This window comes from Apteryx mantelli, chromosome 1 (assembly GCF_036417845.1).
Source record: "Apteryx mantelli isolate bAptMan1 chromosome 1, bAptMan1.hap1, whole genome shotgun sequence".
Classification (NCBI taxonomy): Eukaryota; Metazoa; Chordata; class Aves; order Apterygiformes; family Apterygidae; genus Apteryx; species Apteryx mantelli.
The window spans coordinates 182,262,253-182,276,400 of NC_089978.1; the positions used below are offsets into that span (position 1 = coordinate 182,262,253).

Genomic DNA, 14,148 nt, shown 5'->3' on the forward strand with positions numbered 1-14,148 from the left:
CACATGATTTAGAGTTGAGCAAGTTACTTAGTCAAGGCTTTCAAAAGAGATTCCTGAAGATAAGCACGGTAGGCATCACCACAAAAACAATTTTCATGAGTGTCTGGACCTTGGAGCTTCCAGCCAGCCATTTGAATCTGTATACCCCATTTTAGACATGCAAGCTTAAAATTTTTGGCCTCCATCTTTCAGTTTCCCTATCTTTAGAATGAAGTTTAAAAAAAAGTTGTCAAGCTAGCAGGGATGTTTAGAAGATTAATTGAGATTAACACAATACTTTGAAAACACATAGTACTAAGTGCTGAGTATTGTTGTTAGGAAGACAATACCTTCTATGAACTGCATCTGCCCAGGCCAGGTCCTCTTGTTTGTAGAATTAAAGCCTTAAAGTTACTTGGCTGTGAGCATTCCCATTTTGGGGGGGACAATGGTGGCACTTCAGACAAACAAAATGTTTAGTTTAGAGCAGCCTTGGATTTCAAGTAAAACTGCAGCTTGCACTTTCAAGCCATGACAAAAGCTATGTAAAGTCCATTTCCTCTTGATTAGAGAGACAGAGAGAGAAGTTGGTGTTAAAAAAAAGTCAGGAAACCTTGGGAAAGTGTCTGAAAGAGACTTTGGAGCCTGCTATTAGAGACATGTCTGGCCACTCCCAAAACTCACTTCCAGTTCTTTTTTTTTTTTCTTTTTTAATTAGTTTCTTGGCTTGCCACATAGATCAGCCAGTGTTAAAGGCTATGACTGGCGATTTGCTAAAAGCCCGTTTATTCAATACCAGTCTGGAAATAATTACTCATATAATGTTGGCTATTTTATATAAATATGTTGCCACCAGTGAATGATGAGCCCCTCCTGTTTTATTCCAGTGCTGGCATAGACATCTGTGGCAGACCTTGCCCTTAGAGCAACACCGTGCTGGATAATGTACAGAAGGAAGTCTTAAAACCCATAAACCAGTACTTTCCTACTAATGTAACTATAACGGGGTAGTTTTAAAAATTTTACGATAGCAAGAATAACAGTAATAAAATAGGAACTTCTAAACTATAGGCAATGCTGAGAAGCAGCAACCTACTTTTTTCTCCACACATTAATTTATGTTAGCTGGAAAAGGCAGACAGACATTTCCAAGAAGCTTTAGCTTGCACTTGAAGTAGGTGAAATTTCTTTCCTGAATTTTGTTAGTTTGCACTGATTTTTCTTCATTCATGTATTACATCTATCTAACTAATTTACACCCACTTATCTAAATTATATATTTTCTGCAAGTTCAGATGATGGACATGTTTTCAAGAATCTCTACAATGTGAGCTTCACTTTCCAAGAAAAGGCAGGTGACCCTGAATATTCTTATGTTCAAAGAGGGACCTGAAGCAAACCAAACATCCTGATAAGCCTTCAAATTTGCTGTCCTCCAGTGCTGGGAAAATACTGATGTGGTTTATGCCATTAGGTCCAGAAAGCACAGTCATCTAAAGATGATATTATGCTGTAAAAATCTCTCATCTTGATTACAAGACACCAGTATCATTTTAGTCCCAATTCATGTCTACCACACATACCTTGTGTTTTCCATCAACAGTTTATCACTGTAATAGCTCTTTAGGGCAAAGTCCCTTCTTTCATCAGAAGTATGTAAAATATCTGTTACAAAGGGGATCTTGTTTTGTGATGGGCTTGAGAATTAACTAATAATCAACACATATTTATATCATTGCTTCAGGTTATTAACCATAAATTTAAAAATCATCATGAGCCCTTGCAGGTTAAAGCCCAGCACTTTCTATGCCATGACACTAGGACCAGGCATGGAGCTCCACTGAGATAAATGAAGCTTTCCACGGGTGCTGGACAACACTCTGCTCTCTGAATGGAAGAATGAGAGCTAAGGCTTTTCAGATATTTGTATCCTGCTTGACAGCTTGATACCCAGAAAAATCCTATACTAGCAGTTCCCCTAAAGGGCAAACTAACATTTTTAAACCACAGCACCTTTTTCTCTCTGAATATCAAAGTGGGACAAAAAATGAAACAGAGATGCTGATGAATTTGTTTGAGGTGCTGCTTTTAAAAGTTTAAATCCTATGTGAACCATACAGTACAGAACAGTGCAGAAATGTGCCACATTCCTGTGCAAAGACAGTAAATGTCATATTCCTCCCCCTTTATGCAATCACAAATTTACCCAATAACTGCTTGTCTACTTGAATATCTGAAGGTCTGAATTTTAGTTATGTTTCTTCTTCTTTACCCCCTCCCCCCCAATACAAATATACAGGAGTTTTAAAAGGCTGAAACCTAAGTAAAAGGAAATGGGTGTGCATGACAGAAATGGAGCATTGTGCTACAGCTGTTTCCGAATTTGGAGTCGTGCTCAGCTTGTTTTGTATTGTCTGAAAACGTGGCGACTCTCTTGCTTTCGATGGTGTGTAATTTTAGGCTGGGAGATATTCAGGGGACTGGGACGGAGATTGTTTCAAGGACAGAACTGGATGCAGAACCAAAAAGCTGAGATTACCTGGCCATTGGCGTACGAGCTGCTGTTGGCGTACGAGCTGCTCCGCCACTGGCGCGTGGGGCTGAGGGAAGCAGCTCCATGGCAGGCTCTGCCAGGTGCCTCCTGGCTGCACATCGCCCTGAGAGGATGGAGGCCTCGGTGGTCTCCAGCTAACCCCACGCGCCCCTGAGGTCCTCCTCAGGGAGCCCTAGAGCTAGAGGGGCTTGTGCAGCCCACTAGCCACAGAGGGGAAACGATCCAGCAGAAACGTGAGTGGTGAGGACGCAGAGTTGGAGTGCCTGTCTAGGGACAGCACAGACTAGCGGCGGGGGGTTGGGAGATGGTGCCAGTGTGAGGCCAGCATGAGGGCGAGATGACGTGGGCTCAAGGCAAGGTGAGTGCGAGATGAGGCAGTGTGGGATGAGGCAGGTGGGAGGGAAGGTGAGTGCCAAGTGCAGCAGGTAGAAGGTGCGGTGGGTGTGAGGTGCAGCATGGTGAGCACGAGGCGAGGCGAGATGTGAGGTGCAGCCAGTATGAGGTGCGGCGTGGCAGGCATGAGGTGCGGTGGGCGCAATGTGCGGCAGGTACAAGGCATGGCAAGTGCAAGGTGCAGCAGACATGAAGCCAGGCAAGGTGAGGTGGGCATGAGGTACGGCAGGTGCGAGGTGTAATGGACATGAAGCCAGGCAAGGTGTGGTGGACACAAGGTACAGCAGGTGCAAGGTGCAGTGGACACAAAGCCAGGCAAGGTCAGGTGGGCACGAGGTGCGGCAGGTGCAAGGTGCAATGGACATGGAGCCAGGTGAGGTGAGGTGGGCACAAAGTCAGGTGCAAGGCACTGCACAGTGCGGGCCCCGCACAGGGCAGCCTGCCCGAGGGAGGAGGGGGCGAGGGGCCCGCCACAGCCGCGCCGAGCCAAAAACGGCGCTGGGAGAGGATCCCCAGGGGGAAGCAGAGGCGGGAGGAAGCGGCGAGGAAGGAAGAGTGGTGCGGTGGGAGAGGGGGCCGGAGGAAAGCGAAGGGAGAGGAGCCACGGGCGCTGCGGCCGGGGCCGGCGGGGAGGAGGCAGCGCCGGCAGCGAGGGGCGGCCGGGCCGGGCCGGGCCGGGCCGGGGGGCGGCGGGGGGGGGGGCGGGCGCAGCGGCCCCCCCCCCCCGCGGCGGGAGGCGAGGAAATTGCCTTTTGATTGCGGAAGCCCGCGGAAAGGGTGAGGATGGCAGCGTGGGAAGCGGCCGCCGCCTCCCGCCGCCGCCGCCGCCTCCGCCTCCCGCTCCGCCCGCCGCCTCCCCTGCCCCAGCCGCAGCCGCAGCCGCAGCGGCGGCCGGCGGCGGCAGCCCCCGCGCACCGGCCGTCGCAGGGGCAGCCCGGCAGAGGCTCGGCGGCCGCGGGGCCGGGGGCGGGAGGGAGGGAGGGGAGGGGAGGGGGGCCCGGGGAGGAGGGGGCGCCCCGGGGTGGGGGGCCCGCCGCGGCCGCTTGGCTTCTTCTTCGTGCCCTCCCCCCCCTCCCCGCGAGGGCTTTCGGCAAATAAAAGCCGGTGGCGATGCTGGGCTGCGGAGCGGGGCTCGCCGTGTGGGCTGCGCTGGCCCTCGCCCAGGTGAGCCGCGGCGATGGAGGGGGCGGGCGCGGCGCGGCGCGGCGGGGGCTGCCCGCAGCCCGCCCGCAGCACGCGGGGTCTCTCACCGTGTCTCCGCTCCTCCCGCAGGCCGCGCCCGGGCGGGCGGCGAGCTGCCGCGCCGACGTGACGGCGTGGCGGGTGGCCGGGCCGTCGGTGTGGGTGCGCTGGCGCGCCGCCGCCCGCGCCTGCGACTTCAGCCTGGCCGCCCGCGCCGAGGACGGCGCCGCCGCCGCCTGCCAGCCCGCCCGCGCCCGCGACGGCGACGGCGACGGCTCCTACGGCGGCGCCTGCGAGGGCCTGGCGGCCGGCACCCTGTACCGCCTGAGCATCCAGCCCCTCTCCGGCGGGGAGCCCGCCAGCCTCTCCGTGCGCACAGGTAAGCGCGGCCGCCCGCCGGCCTCTGCGCGTCCCGCCCTGCTGCCTGGGGGCTGCCGCGGGGCGTCCCGGCGTCCCCGCGTCCCCGACCGGCTGCACAAGTGTCCCCGCAGCCTGCCAGCGCGCTGCCGCGGGAAGCCCCTTTGCGCTCGGGTGCGTGTGCGTGCGTGTGCGTGCGTGTGTGCATGCGTGTGCACGCCAGCAGCTGGAAGCCACGAAGCAATGAACTGCATAGAGCAGCTGACTTCAGCGACAGAAGATCTGGACTCTCTTTCTATGTGTACTAGTGCTTTTCTAAAGAGGGTGGCATGCAATATTGTGCAACCTCTAGCTGGTGGTAACTTGGGACTCGGAACAGGGGTGTCTTAAATAATGTCCACCACTGCATGCTTCCCTGACTCATTCCTACAGTCTTGGCTTCAGAGAGGTATTGCAGTGTTAGTGTATGTCTGAAGGCAGCAGTAGCTGAATACTCACCAGTTACCAGTCCAGATACATCATTTAGTGTCAGCCCCCTTTCCCTGCAGTAACTGTACAAATGCACTAAATACCCTGCATTAACTGGTTTTGGTAATTCAAATTGAAAATGTCTAGTGACAAGTCTACTGGTGTGATAGCTATGCATTGAGCAGGAGTGGTGTCACTTGGTAAAAATGAGTGATGGTTTCCATAGAAACAGTGATTTAAATCCATATCATTCATTGTGCCAACAGTTTTTAATATTGATGACCTATAATTTGAAAATAGATTAAGTCAACTGTTACCAGAATGACGGGTATACATCACCATCGTTGCTGGATATTAGAGATCTATTTCTGAACACTTGAGTAGAAGTAGAGAGAAAGATAGGAAATTACACAGCATGTTGATTAATGTATAATCATTTAGACAGTAGTTCGTATATGTCATTTTTGACTTTTTGTCACTTTTGTTGACTGAAGCAACTGTTGATAATAGTCATATTACGTAGTCGATGTCAGAGGAGAGACTGATTGAAGTTCAAATTGAAATCTTGCAAATTAGTTGACCTTGGTGAAGTCTGGTTTATGTTGGGATTTTGAGTAGCAGAGATCAGCTGAAAGCCTGAAATATGAACAGAGGAACTGTGGAAGTTTCCTACAAGGACGGCTACTCAGATTGCTCCATGGTTCCTCACTTACCTGAATTCAGTCACATCTGTTGCGTCACTTGAACATATTTAAAATAAGCAATTAGCTCCAAAATTTGGCAATTTAATTCTTTTCTAAGAAATGCATAAGATTTTCTATGCACCCCAACAGCCTATGTTGCACTGTCAAGCCATGTATTTCAACACAGCGAGGTCCAGTTTTTTAAGAGGATTATTCCTCTGTGTGTTTCCACTAGGGGCAGCATTTTAAACTAGTTTTCTGGAAGCTCTTCCTCACCTGTTTCTTAGTAACTTTTGCTGTCAGTAGTTTTGTTTGATGTACTGAAGCTGAATGCCCACAGGCATATGCTCCTGGAAGCCATCCTGTGAGTAGGGAAGTGTGACCAATATTTTGAGCCATATTGTAAAATAAAATTCCTACTCATTTGAACAGCAGCAGAACTGAGCTGTTGTGGGTAGGAATATTCAGCTGGCATTAGCCATCTAAAATAGGGTGTCCGACCTTGGTACTCAGTGAGGTTTCCCTCCTGAGCTCTCTGACTAAGAATGATGGGCTAAGCTGCCCTTCGGAGGGGCCTGTCTTTCTCCACTGACGCGCTGAGGTTAAACCAGACACCTGAAATTTAGATGGTTGAAGTTAAGTGAGAGGAATCCCATCTCATGCATTTAATTTTGCAAAATTAGTTAGCCACTTTGAATATTTGTATCTTCTTGATACAATAAATATGCACAGAGAAATTCATGGACTAATTTATACACCTAGTGCAGAAACTTTAACTTTTTGCTCATATTCCGTACTGCTGAGATTTTCATAAGCTTGTTCCTGTTCTGAGTTCACTTTTTCATCACATTTCTTGTACAAAGTGATAGAGTAGCTAAACCCATAAAATCCAAAATATATTGTTAAATTTTGAGTGTGTTCTATTCTGATTAAGGATTTAAGGTGAAACCAATGAATAACATGTACCGTAATTGTTACAATTCTAATATAAAGGTTTAGAGAAGACCAAATCCTTAACTTAATTTGGCTTTTTGAGTGTTAATTATACATTAAAATCATAGTTACAACAGCACGTTAAGACTGTGCCATTTACAAGTTTGATATTCCAATAGAGTAAGTGTGCAGCTCAGCCGGACTGTGTAAACACTCAAGTAATACCTGACACTCAGAATATTTAGGAGTAGAGAAGCTGCTTTTATTTCATTGATGGATGCATATAACATAAGTCTAATAATGTATGAAATATTGATAGCGTAAACCACACTAGTTCACTCAGGTGGCATCTGTCATGTATATTCACTCAAGAAATTTTGATCTACAGATTATCAATTAAAAAAGACAAGTAGCTAATCATCTGAAATGGAACTAAAATTGCTCCAAAAAACCCATGGAAAATGCAATCATATATGCTCTGTATAAGCTGTGTATACACAGACATACCAACACACATAAAATGTTTGGTTGTTGTGCTATTTTGGGAGAGCAGGAAATGAAAAAAAGGCTGGTAACACCATTTATCAGCTCTGAGCTACAGATGAATTTTCCACTGCAAACCTGAGATTACAGATGTTGGCAGGCACCAAGTCTGCATACCTGGTACATTTTGCATTATTACTACTGTTTGGTACGTTTTTTAATATGCATACATAAAACAGTATATAAGCCTGTAGAACTAAGCCGTATGATTGACATCCTAAAGTTGTGACAACACATGCACCTGTTGGTCCTTTGGTGTTATCTCTTTTATTGAATTCAGTTAAACTATTTCAGTGGCTAAGAGCTACTGTATGAGAAAGGATAGTAGGATTGTGTCTTTCTTATTTTCAGATAAAATACTTTTAAGCCCTTAATTCTCCAAATGTCCATGCATCAGCATAACTGTATTTCAGTAGCATATTTTCAGTGAATGACTTTAGGTCTTTAATTAAAATTTTAGTTAAAAACACCAGTATATGAACAGCTTCCAAATTACAATTAAATGTATGACCATTGCATATGCTGGAAATCAAAGTAGAATGGTCTTGAGAGCCATGAAAAAAGACTTGGGAATTCCCCTGCTTTCAAATAAGTCTTTTTAAATGGTCTTATAAATACTATTCTCAACATTGTTTTATACTAAAGTATTGTAGTGATAGATTTTGTTACTGCCTAATCCAAGCAAACTGTACTGAGACAACTAACAGGTAAAGAAAATTGTGTCGGAAAAATTGTTAAATATTTAAATGAAAAGAGGTTAAAAAGTCTACCTTCCAAGATATAGACTGGCAAATTATTTTTCTATTGTAACATATAACTCTGTAAAAGCCAGAAGCATGGCTTGGCCATGCATTTGCTCCTGTAAATTTCAAATTATTTGGGACAAATGTGATTTATTAGCCATCTGTAGGAACACCTATTTTGACATGGCCCTGACTATATGCTGCATCATATCATGCATATGATCATTGTCTCAGGAGGCAGAGTATGAACAGAAAATAAATGTGTAGCTTGTTATAAAGATTATGCATGTCTTCCCAAAGAAATGCATATCCATCCTTAAGAACAGTGAAATGAAAACCCATGACTTAATCTTCAGAAAAATCCTTATGTTTATGGTTACTATTTTATGAAAAGGGAAAACTAGGAAAAACTAAGTGATTTGGTAGAAGCCAAAGATAGCTGGGACTGGAAATCAAGAATTCCCTGTTCTTGGTCCTGGGCTCATATCTCTCAGTTATTCTTATCTCTTTGACAAGGCAGGGGCGTTTCTACGCTTACAACTGTCTTTGTGAATCATGTCATTGGGACTAGATGTAACCGTATCAGCTGTGCACACAAAGTAAATTCTCTTCCCCAGAAGTTGAAGTGGAGGTGCAGTAGAATTCAAGCAACATTGAGTCTTCTGGGAGACTCCTTTGTGGACCAGGAGGCATTAATTCATATAGTATCAAATGGTATAAAAATATCTTTGTGAAAATATTTGATTTCTGTGATATATCAATGTTGCACTGTTGCCAGCAGAGACTTGTATAACAATGTAAATGGCTTTTTAAGTGTTTGTTTCCATGCAGGGCTCTTCCAGCCCAGGCACTTCCCAATCTCATTGTTCCTTTGTTCTAGCGGATGTACAGAGCACTGAGTGTTTTGTTTGCTGGGCCAGATAGATTAGATAAAGGCTACATTTCTGAACTTCACCTTCTAGGCACGCAACCCCTTTTTGGTTAATACACCTTAGGAGACAGATTGCACAAGACAGCCTAAGTGCTGCAGAAAACGTTGGAGGTGTCCTCTTTTGTAGAATCTGACAAATAATGTGGATTAATAATGCTGATGGCTTTTGCAGGACTAATGAACAGTTAACCTATTCCTAACTGTTGCTGGAGTGAGAATTAAACTTCTTGACAATTATCATGACTGTTCTCTCGCTATCAGTCGAATTAAATTTTTTTTCAGCTGTCTGCGCATCTGACCATATATAGTACTGGAATTTATTTCTGACTCCCAAGGTTTGACCTTTTCTGATTAGAACAATTGCCTTCAAGGAACAAGTTTATTCTCCTGCTATTCACTTTTGCCAGCATAATAGTCTTTAGTGGATTAGTATATATTATAGGTGGAGCTGGCAGTCAAGCCTATTGTTAAGATTTCCGGATCCTTTTCATTAAAATCTCCTGTTTCAATCACTGAACTTGGTCAAGTTTTAACTGTTTGGCCTGAAGTTTGGTGTGCCTCGTCTTTGACTTGAGTTTTAATTTTTTTTTTTCAACTTTCCGCAGAAGTAGTTTGACCTTGAAAAGGAGGTCAAGAAAGGAAGATAGCTATTTTTCTTCATTGGTTTTCTTAATTTTCATTTCTTTTTCTGAAGAGCAGTAGTGTCTCTGTGGTCTGAAGCAGGAATCTGAATTTAAGCAGAGAACTAGGTTCAAAGGGACTCAGTATTTTTACCCTGAAATTCCTACTGTACTTGACTGACAAGTATACCATCAAAACCTGGCACTAGTATATCCTCAGCAGAGCTGAAGCAATTAAACCCTCCGTAGACCCCAGGCTTTGAAGAAGAACGGTGTCAAGGCTGCTAGCCCCATGATACTGATACTACTGTATTCCTCTGAGGGGGGGTTAGGTTCGACTTTGCCTTTACCTTTCGGCTTTACAGTGCGGTTTTTAACTATGTGACCTCTCACTCTTTCCTCTGCCTTGTTTGGGGAACCAGGCAGCAGTGCTGTGTAGGAAAAAGAGTTTTATCATTCTGTGTTTAAGGCACTGCTGATACCATAGAGACCTTGGTTCTCAGCCTGGACGTGCCGCACGCTCCCTTGCTGGTGCTAGGCGAGATCAGCATAGAGCATACTCATGCAGAAGCCAAATCAAGCTGTTAAGTCGTTGGGCAACCTCAATTCTATACATTCCTAGCTTGTGAGTGCTTCATTTTGCTGCTTTGGGTTGTTTTAATAAACCTTTTTAATATACATTTTGCTTAATTTTATTGGGAGACATAAATGTCAATGCCTTAGTACATCAACATGTAGTATATTTCTTTTTGTTTGCATGAAGTCTTGTGGGAGGTGAAGTAGTCCTGGAGAATACAAACAACCGGAATCTTTGGTTTTGGTCAATGGTTGCCATCCTTGTAGAGTATATGTTATTTTACAGGTGATTTTACTTTTTAGCTACTTAATAAACAATACAGGAACACTGAGAGTTTCTCAGAGTCCTGATTAAGAATATTTCTTAAAAACTTATCCAATGTAATGTGTTTTTTTTTTTTCTAAATTTATATGGACAATACTACAGCAGAGCAGAAGCATATTCTATCAGAAGCTGTTTAAAGTGGTTGAAGGTAGTACCAAAGCCTAAAAGATTGCTGCTCTTAAAACTTTTCATTTAGCATCAGTCTAAATGTGTAAGCGCTCAGGGTCAGCTCAACAACTGAGGAAGCCTGAAATAAGTGTGTATTTCTTTATCGTCTTAGTGCTGCCTATACAGTTAAAAAGCCTCATTAATAATAAAGTGTTTATGTAAACACCAGGAAATGGAAGTCACTGGTACCACTGTATCTATAAAGCTACATTAAACTGAAGCATTGCATAATTTGATGGGTTTTCATGTTTGCTGTTTCCTAATACAGCTGTTACAGTTTTGCTATCAGCAGATTTTCAAGCTTATTTTTTCCATCTACAGCTGCAAGTGCATTTCTATACGTGTGTGTGTGTGTGTGCGTGCACACGTGTGTACATATAAACAAATGCACATTTCTGAATTCTGCAGGACTCTCATGTAGGCCGGTTCTGGTGATACGATGTTTAGAAATGGAAAGAAAAAGACTTTTTGAAGAACATTTGCAGCAGGATGATGACAAAGGGGGAGCTTTTGAAGTTTTTTGTGATGATATGTAAACTTCACACAATCCCAGCCCAAGAAATATCTTTTTTTGTTTTATGTTTATTTTTTTCTAACTACAGATCCGTTACCACCACCTCGATTTGAAATTAATAAGGAAAAAACTACACTCACAAGCTTACAGGTTTGGTGGGATCCTTCCCCAGGAAATGTGGACTTCTATAAGCTACTATTATCTGATCACAATAGTAAAAAAATACAAGAAGTCTCCATACCAGGAAGAATGTCAAGAATGGAAAATACTTTTTCCAATCTCATCCCTGGGAATAAATATAATATCATCCTCAATGCAGTTGCTGGAAATAAGAGTACCCCTGAACTTCTCATAAGTGGATTTACTGGTAGGACTTCTTTTATTTTGTTTCATCTAAATAAACCCCCTACAGTATTTTGCAGTTCTCCATTTTGAAATTAAACCATATGTATAATTCTTCTACTTGGCCATATATATATATATTTAAGTATCTATTGGTTATAAATAGAAATAAACAAAACATGAATCTCTGGCTAACATTAGGAGTAATTTCCTAAGCATGGAAGAATGTTGTCGTGACATATCTGGCCATAAATTTGGGGTGGGCTTTTCACTAACCCTGAAGAAACTCAGCATATTTCAGAAGTTAATCTGTTCAAACTTGCTGAAATTGTGTAAATGACTATTAGGCCCTAAGCATCTCTTTTTTATTCCAACAGTACCGTCCCCTGTGAAAAATATTCAAGTGAGTGTCAAGACAGACACTATCCATGCTTCGTGGTCTCCAGGCCCTGGACATGTGGATCGATACAGGCTGGTGTTGCTGGATAATCATGTCCCAGTTCGTGAGATTAACCAGGAAGATCCCTTGATTTCTTACACTTTTTCTGGACTTACAGCTGGGCACCTGTATAACCTGTCTGTCATAAGCCAGGCTGCAGGAGTGGAAAGCAGCAGTTTTCAAACAGTCAGGACAGGTATGATTTCGGGATTTGTCACAACAGAATGGGAAGCTGAGGCTATAATCTAGCAATATTACAAGATGTGTTTCAGAATAATAAATGGATCGTGTTGCAGTGTAGGTTCCCAAATTTCAGTGACTGAATTACCCTCTGCAGATACTTCTCTCCAAAGGCTGTAGAGGGAGTTAAAGACACCACAAGCTAATTTAGCAGTAACTTGGCTCCACAGCTAATTTAGGCAGCTCCATTAAGCATTTGAAGTTAGGAGTTAACAATCTGAGCCCAGGTGTCTTGGTATCACCTCCTGTCTGTGAAAGAGGTCCATTTGACTGCTGCAGTGAATTGAGACAGTGTCTGGTCCAGTTATTTCACAGTATGGAAGAGGGTTTAACTTCATGATTCTTACTTAACTGCATGGGAGATGTAAAGCTTGTGAGTTTTACTAAAAATTATTTCCTGTGGCTTTTTTTTCCTCTGGATTGCAAAATAGCTGCACTTTAGAAAAGGAAGAAAAAGAAAAAGAACAGGTCAAGAACTTTAAAATAGATTTTTTTTTCCACAGAAGAGTATTTATTCACACAAACAGAATTTTAATGATGAAGTCTTTTTTCAGGAAGGTTTTTCAGAACGGGGTTCTGTGATTATAGGGAGAAATATAAAATGACATTCTGCTAGAGACCAGTGATTAAAGCACTCATGTAAGCAGAAAAAGGGTCATGCCCCTGCTTTTCCTAATTTATAGAAAACTGTAGCTCCAGTTTCTCTTACAGAAACCTTACCATGTGTGTATAATTTATTATTAAGTGAACAATATTGCAATGTTTAGGGCACATCAATGAGTGCTGTTGTCACCTAGCATTGGCCATTCTGGGGATTATCTCCCTTGTTTTGTTTCTGCAGAATTCTTGATTTCTTCCTGTTGCGATATGCAAAAATCATAAATCTCACAAGTTTGCTCAGAACATAAAAATGTTCCATCTAGAATCCACCATTGTCCTCCATTTCAATACCTAGAGTACCCCTAGCTTGAAAATGAAGATCTTGGAGGTGGTTATGCTTTTCCTTTGGTGGAAAGATAGAGTTGATGAATTTGAATCCAATCCCACATAATCTGGTGCAAGTCTGGCATTGCTCCAAAGATGCTATAGTGTTTACTCTGCTGACATATATGCAGACATCTCCGTTCTTAGGAGCACGGGCCTTGTTTTGTTTTACAGTCAAAATGACCAGTGTGAATATGTACATAACTAACAGATTTGCCATTCTGTGAAGTGATAGTGGACATCATAAGAGATTTCACTTCTGGAGTAGATTATCTCGAACAGGACTGCATCCGGTTGCACTGTGACCAAGTTTTGCTGTAGCCCTTTCTACTAGTCATACTTGATCAGTCATACTTGATCTCATATAACCATTTGAAAGCAAAACTTACTATCGTAGCTTGAAAGCAGTAGATCTTGTATGTTCTGTGGTTGTGGTATTTTATTCTCTTTCTTATTATCTTTTTAGCCCCAGCTGAAGTCTTAGATTTGACGGTGACTAACGACGACAGCTTGGATACTTTAAAAGTCAAGTGGAGAAGACCTCCAGGAAGCCTCAATTTCTATAATATCACTGTGTCTCATCTTGGATCAGTTAAAGAAGTCAAAACTTTACAGCCACCCGTCACAGAGACCCACTTTGACAAGCTAACTCCAGGACGTCTTTATCAGGTTACTGCCCGCACAATCAGTGGTGAACTGTTTACTGATAAGATGGCAACTGGCAGAACGTGTAAGTCTTCTGCTTCAGTAAGAACATTTTAACCAATGCTATTTTTGCCTGCACCGGTCTTGCAGAAAATCATTGCAGGAGACAAAATGATTTGGGTTCCAGGCAAAATAAGATAACGAGCACAGTATTGTTCCGGGAATATCCCTTCCTGGCTCTCTGGCAAGAGTAACCTGGCAGCCAATAGCAGCTACAGCATAGCTGGAGAGCAGGAAACAATGATGCATTTTGGGACCTTATAGCTGGGTGAGCCTGTGACAAAACTGTTCTACACTACTCCACTTCTGGCTAATTTTATTATCTTGAATTCAACTCAGCATAATATATAAAATGAGTTACAGTAGGGGGAAGCCTGTATGTAGTCAAATTGTTAGTGGATTTTTAAGCAATTTTGGTGTAATATTATCCCACAAATCTACAAATAGGAAAAGATTAGGTCTCAGCTTT

At 43.4% G+C, this 14,148-nt stretch overlaps 1 protein-coding gene across 1 annotated transcript in view; it reads left to right on the plus strand.

Moving 5' to 3' along the window:
• Positions 1 to 4,035: 4,035 nt before the first annotated feature.
• LOC106488156 (protein tyrosine phosphatase receptor type B) overlaps positions 4,036 to 14,148 on the plus strand; it is a 51,448-nt gene continuing 41,335 nt past the window's right edge. Inside the window, exons 1-5 of the mRNA XM_067313362.1 lie at positions 4,036 to 4,090; positions 4,199 to 4,487; positions 11,058 to 11,336; positions 11,689 to 11,946; positions 13,441 to 13,704. Of these exons, the coding sequence (XP_067169463.1) occupies positions 4,037 to 4,090; positions 4,199 to 4,487; positions 11,058 to 11,336; positions 11,689 to 11,946; positions 13,441 to 13,704 (1,144 nt within the window). The 5' untranslated portion in view covers position 4,036. The remainder of the gene's footprint in view (positions 4,091 to 4,198; positions 4,488 to 11,057; positions 11,337 to 11,688; positions 11,947 to 13,440; positions 13,705 to 14,148) is intronic.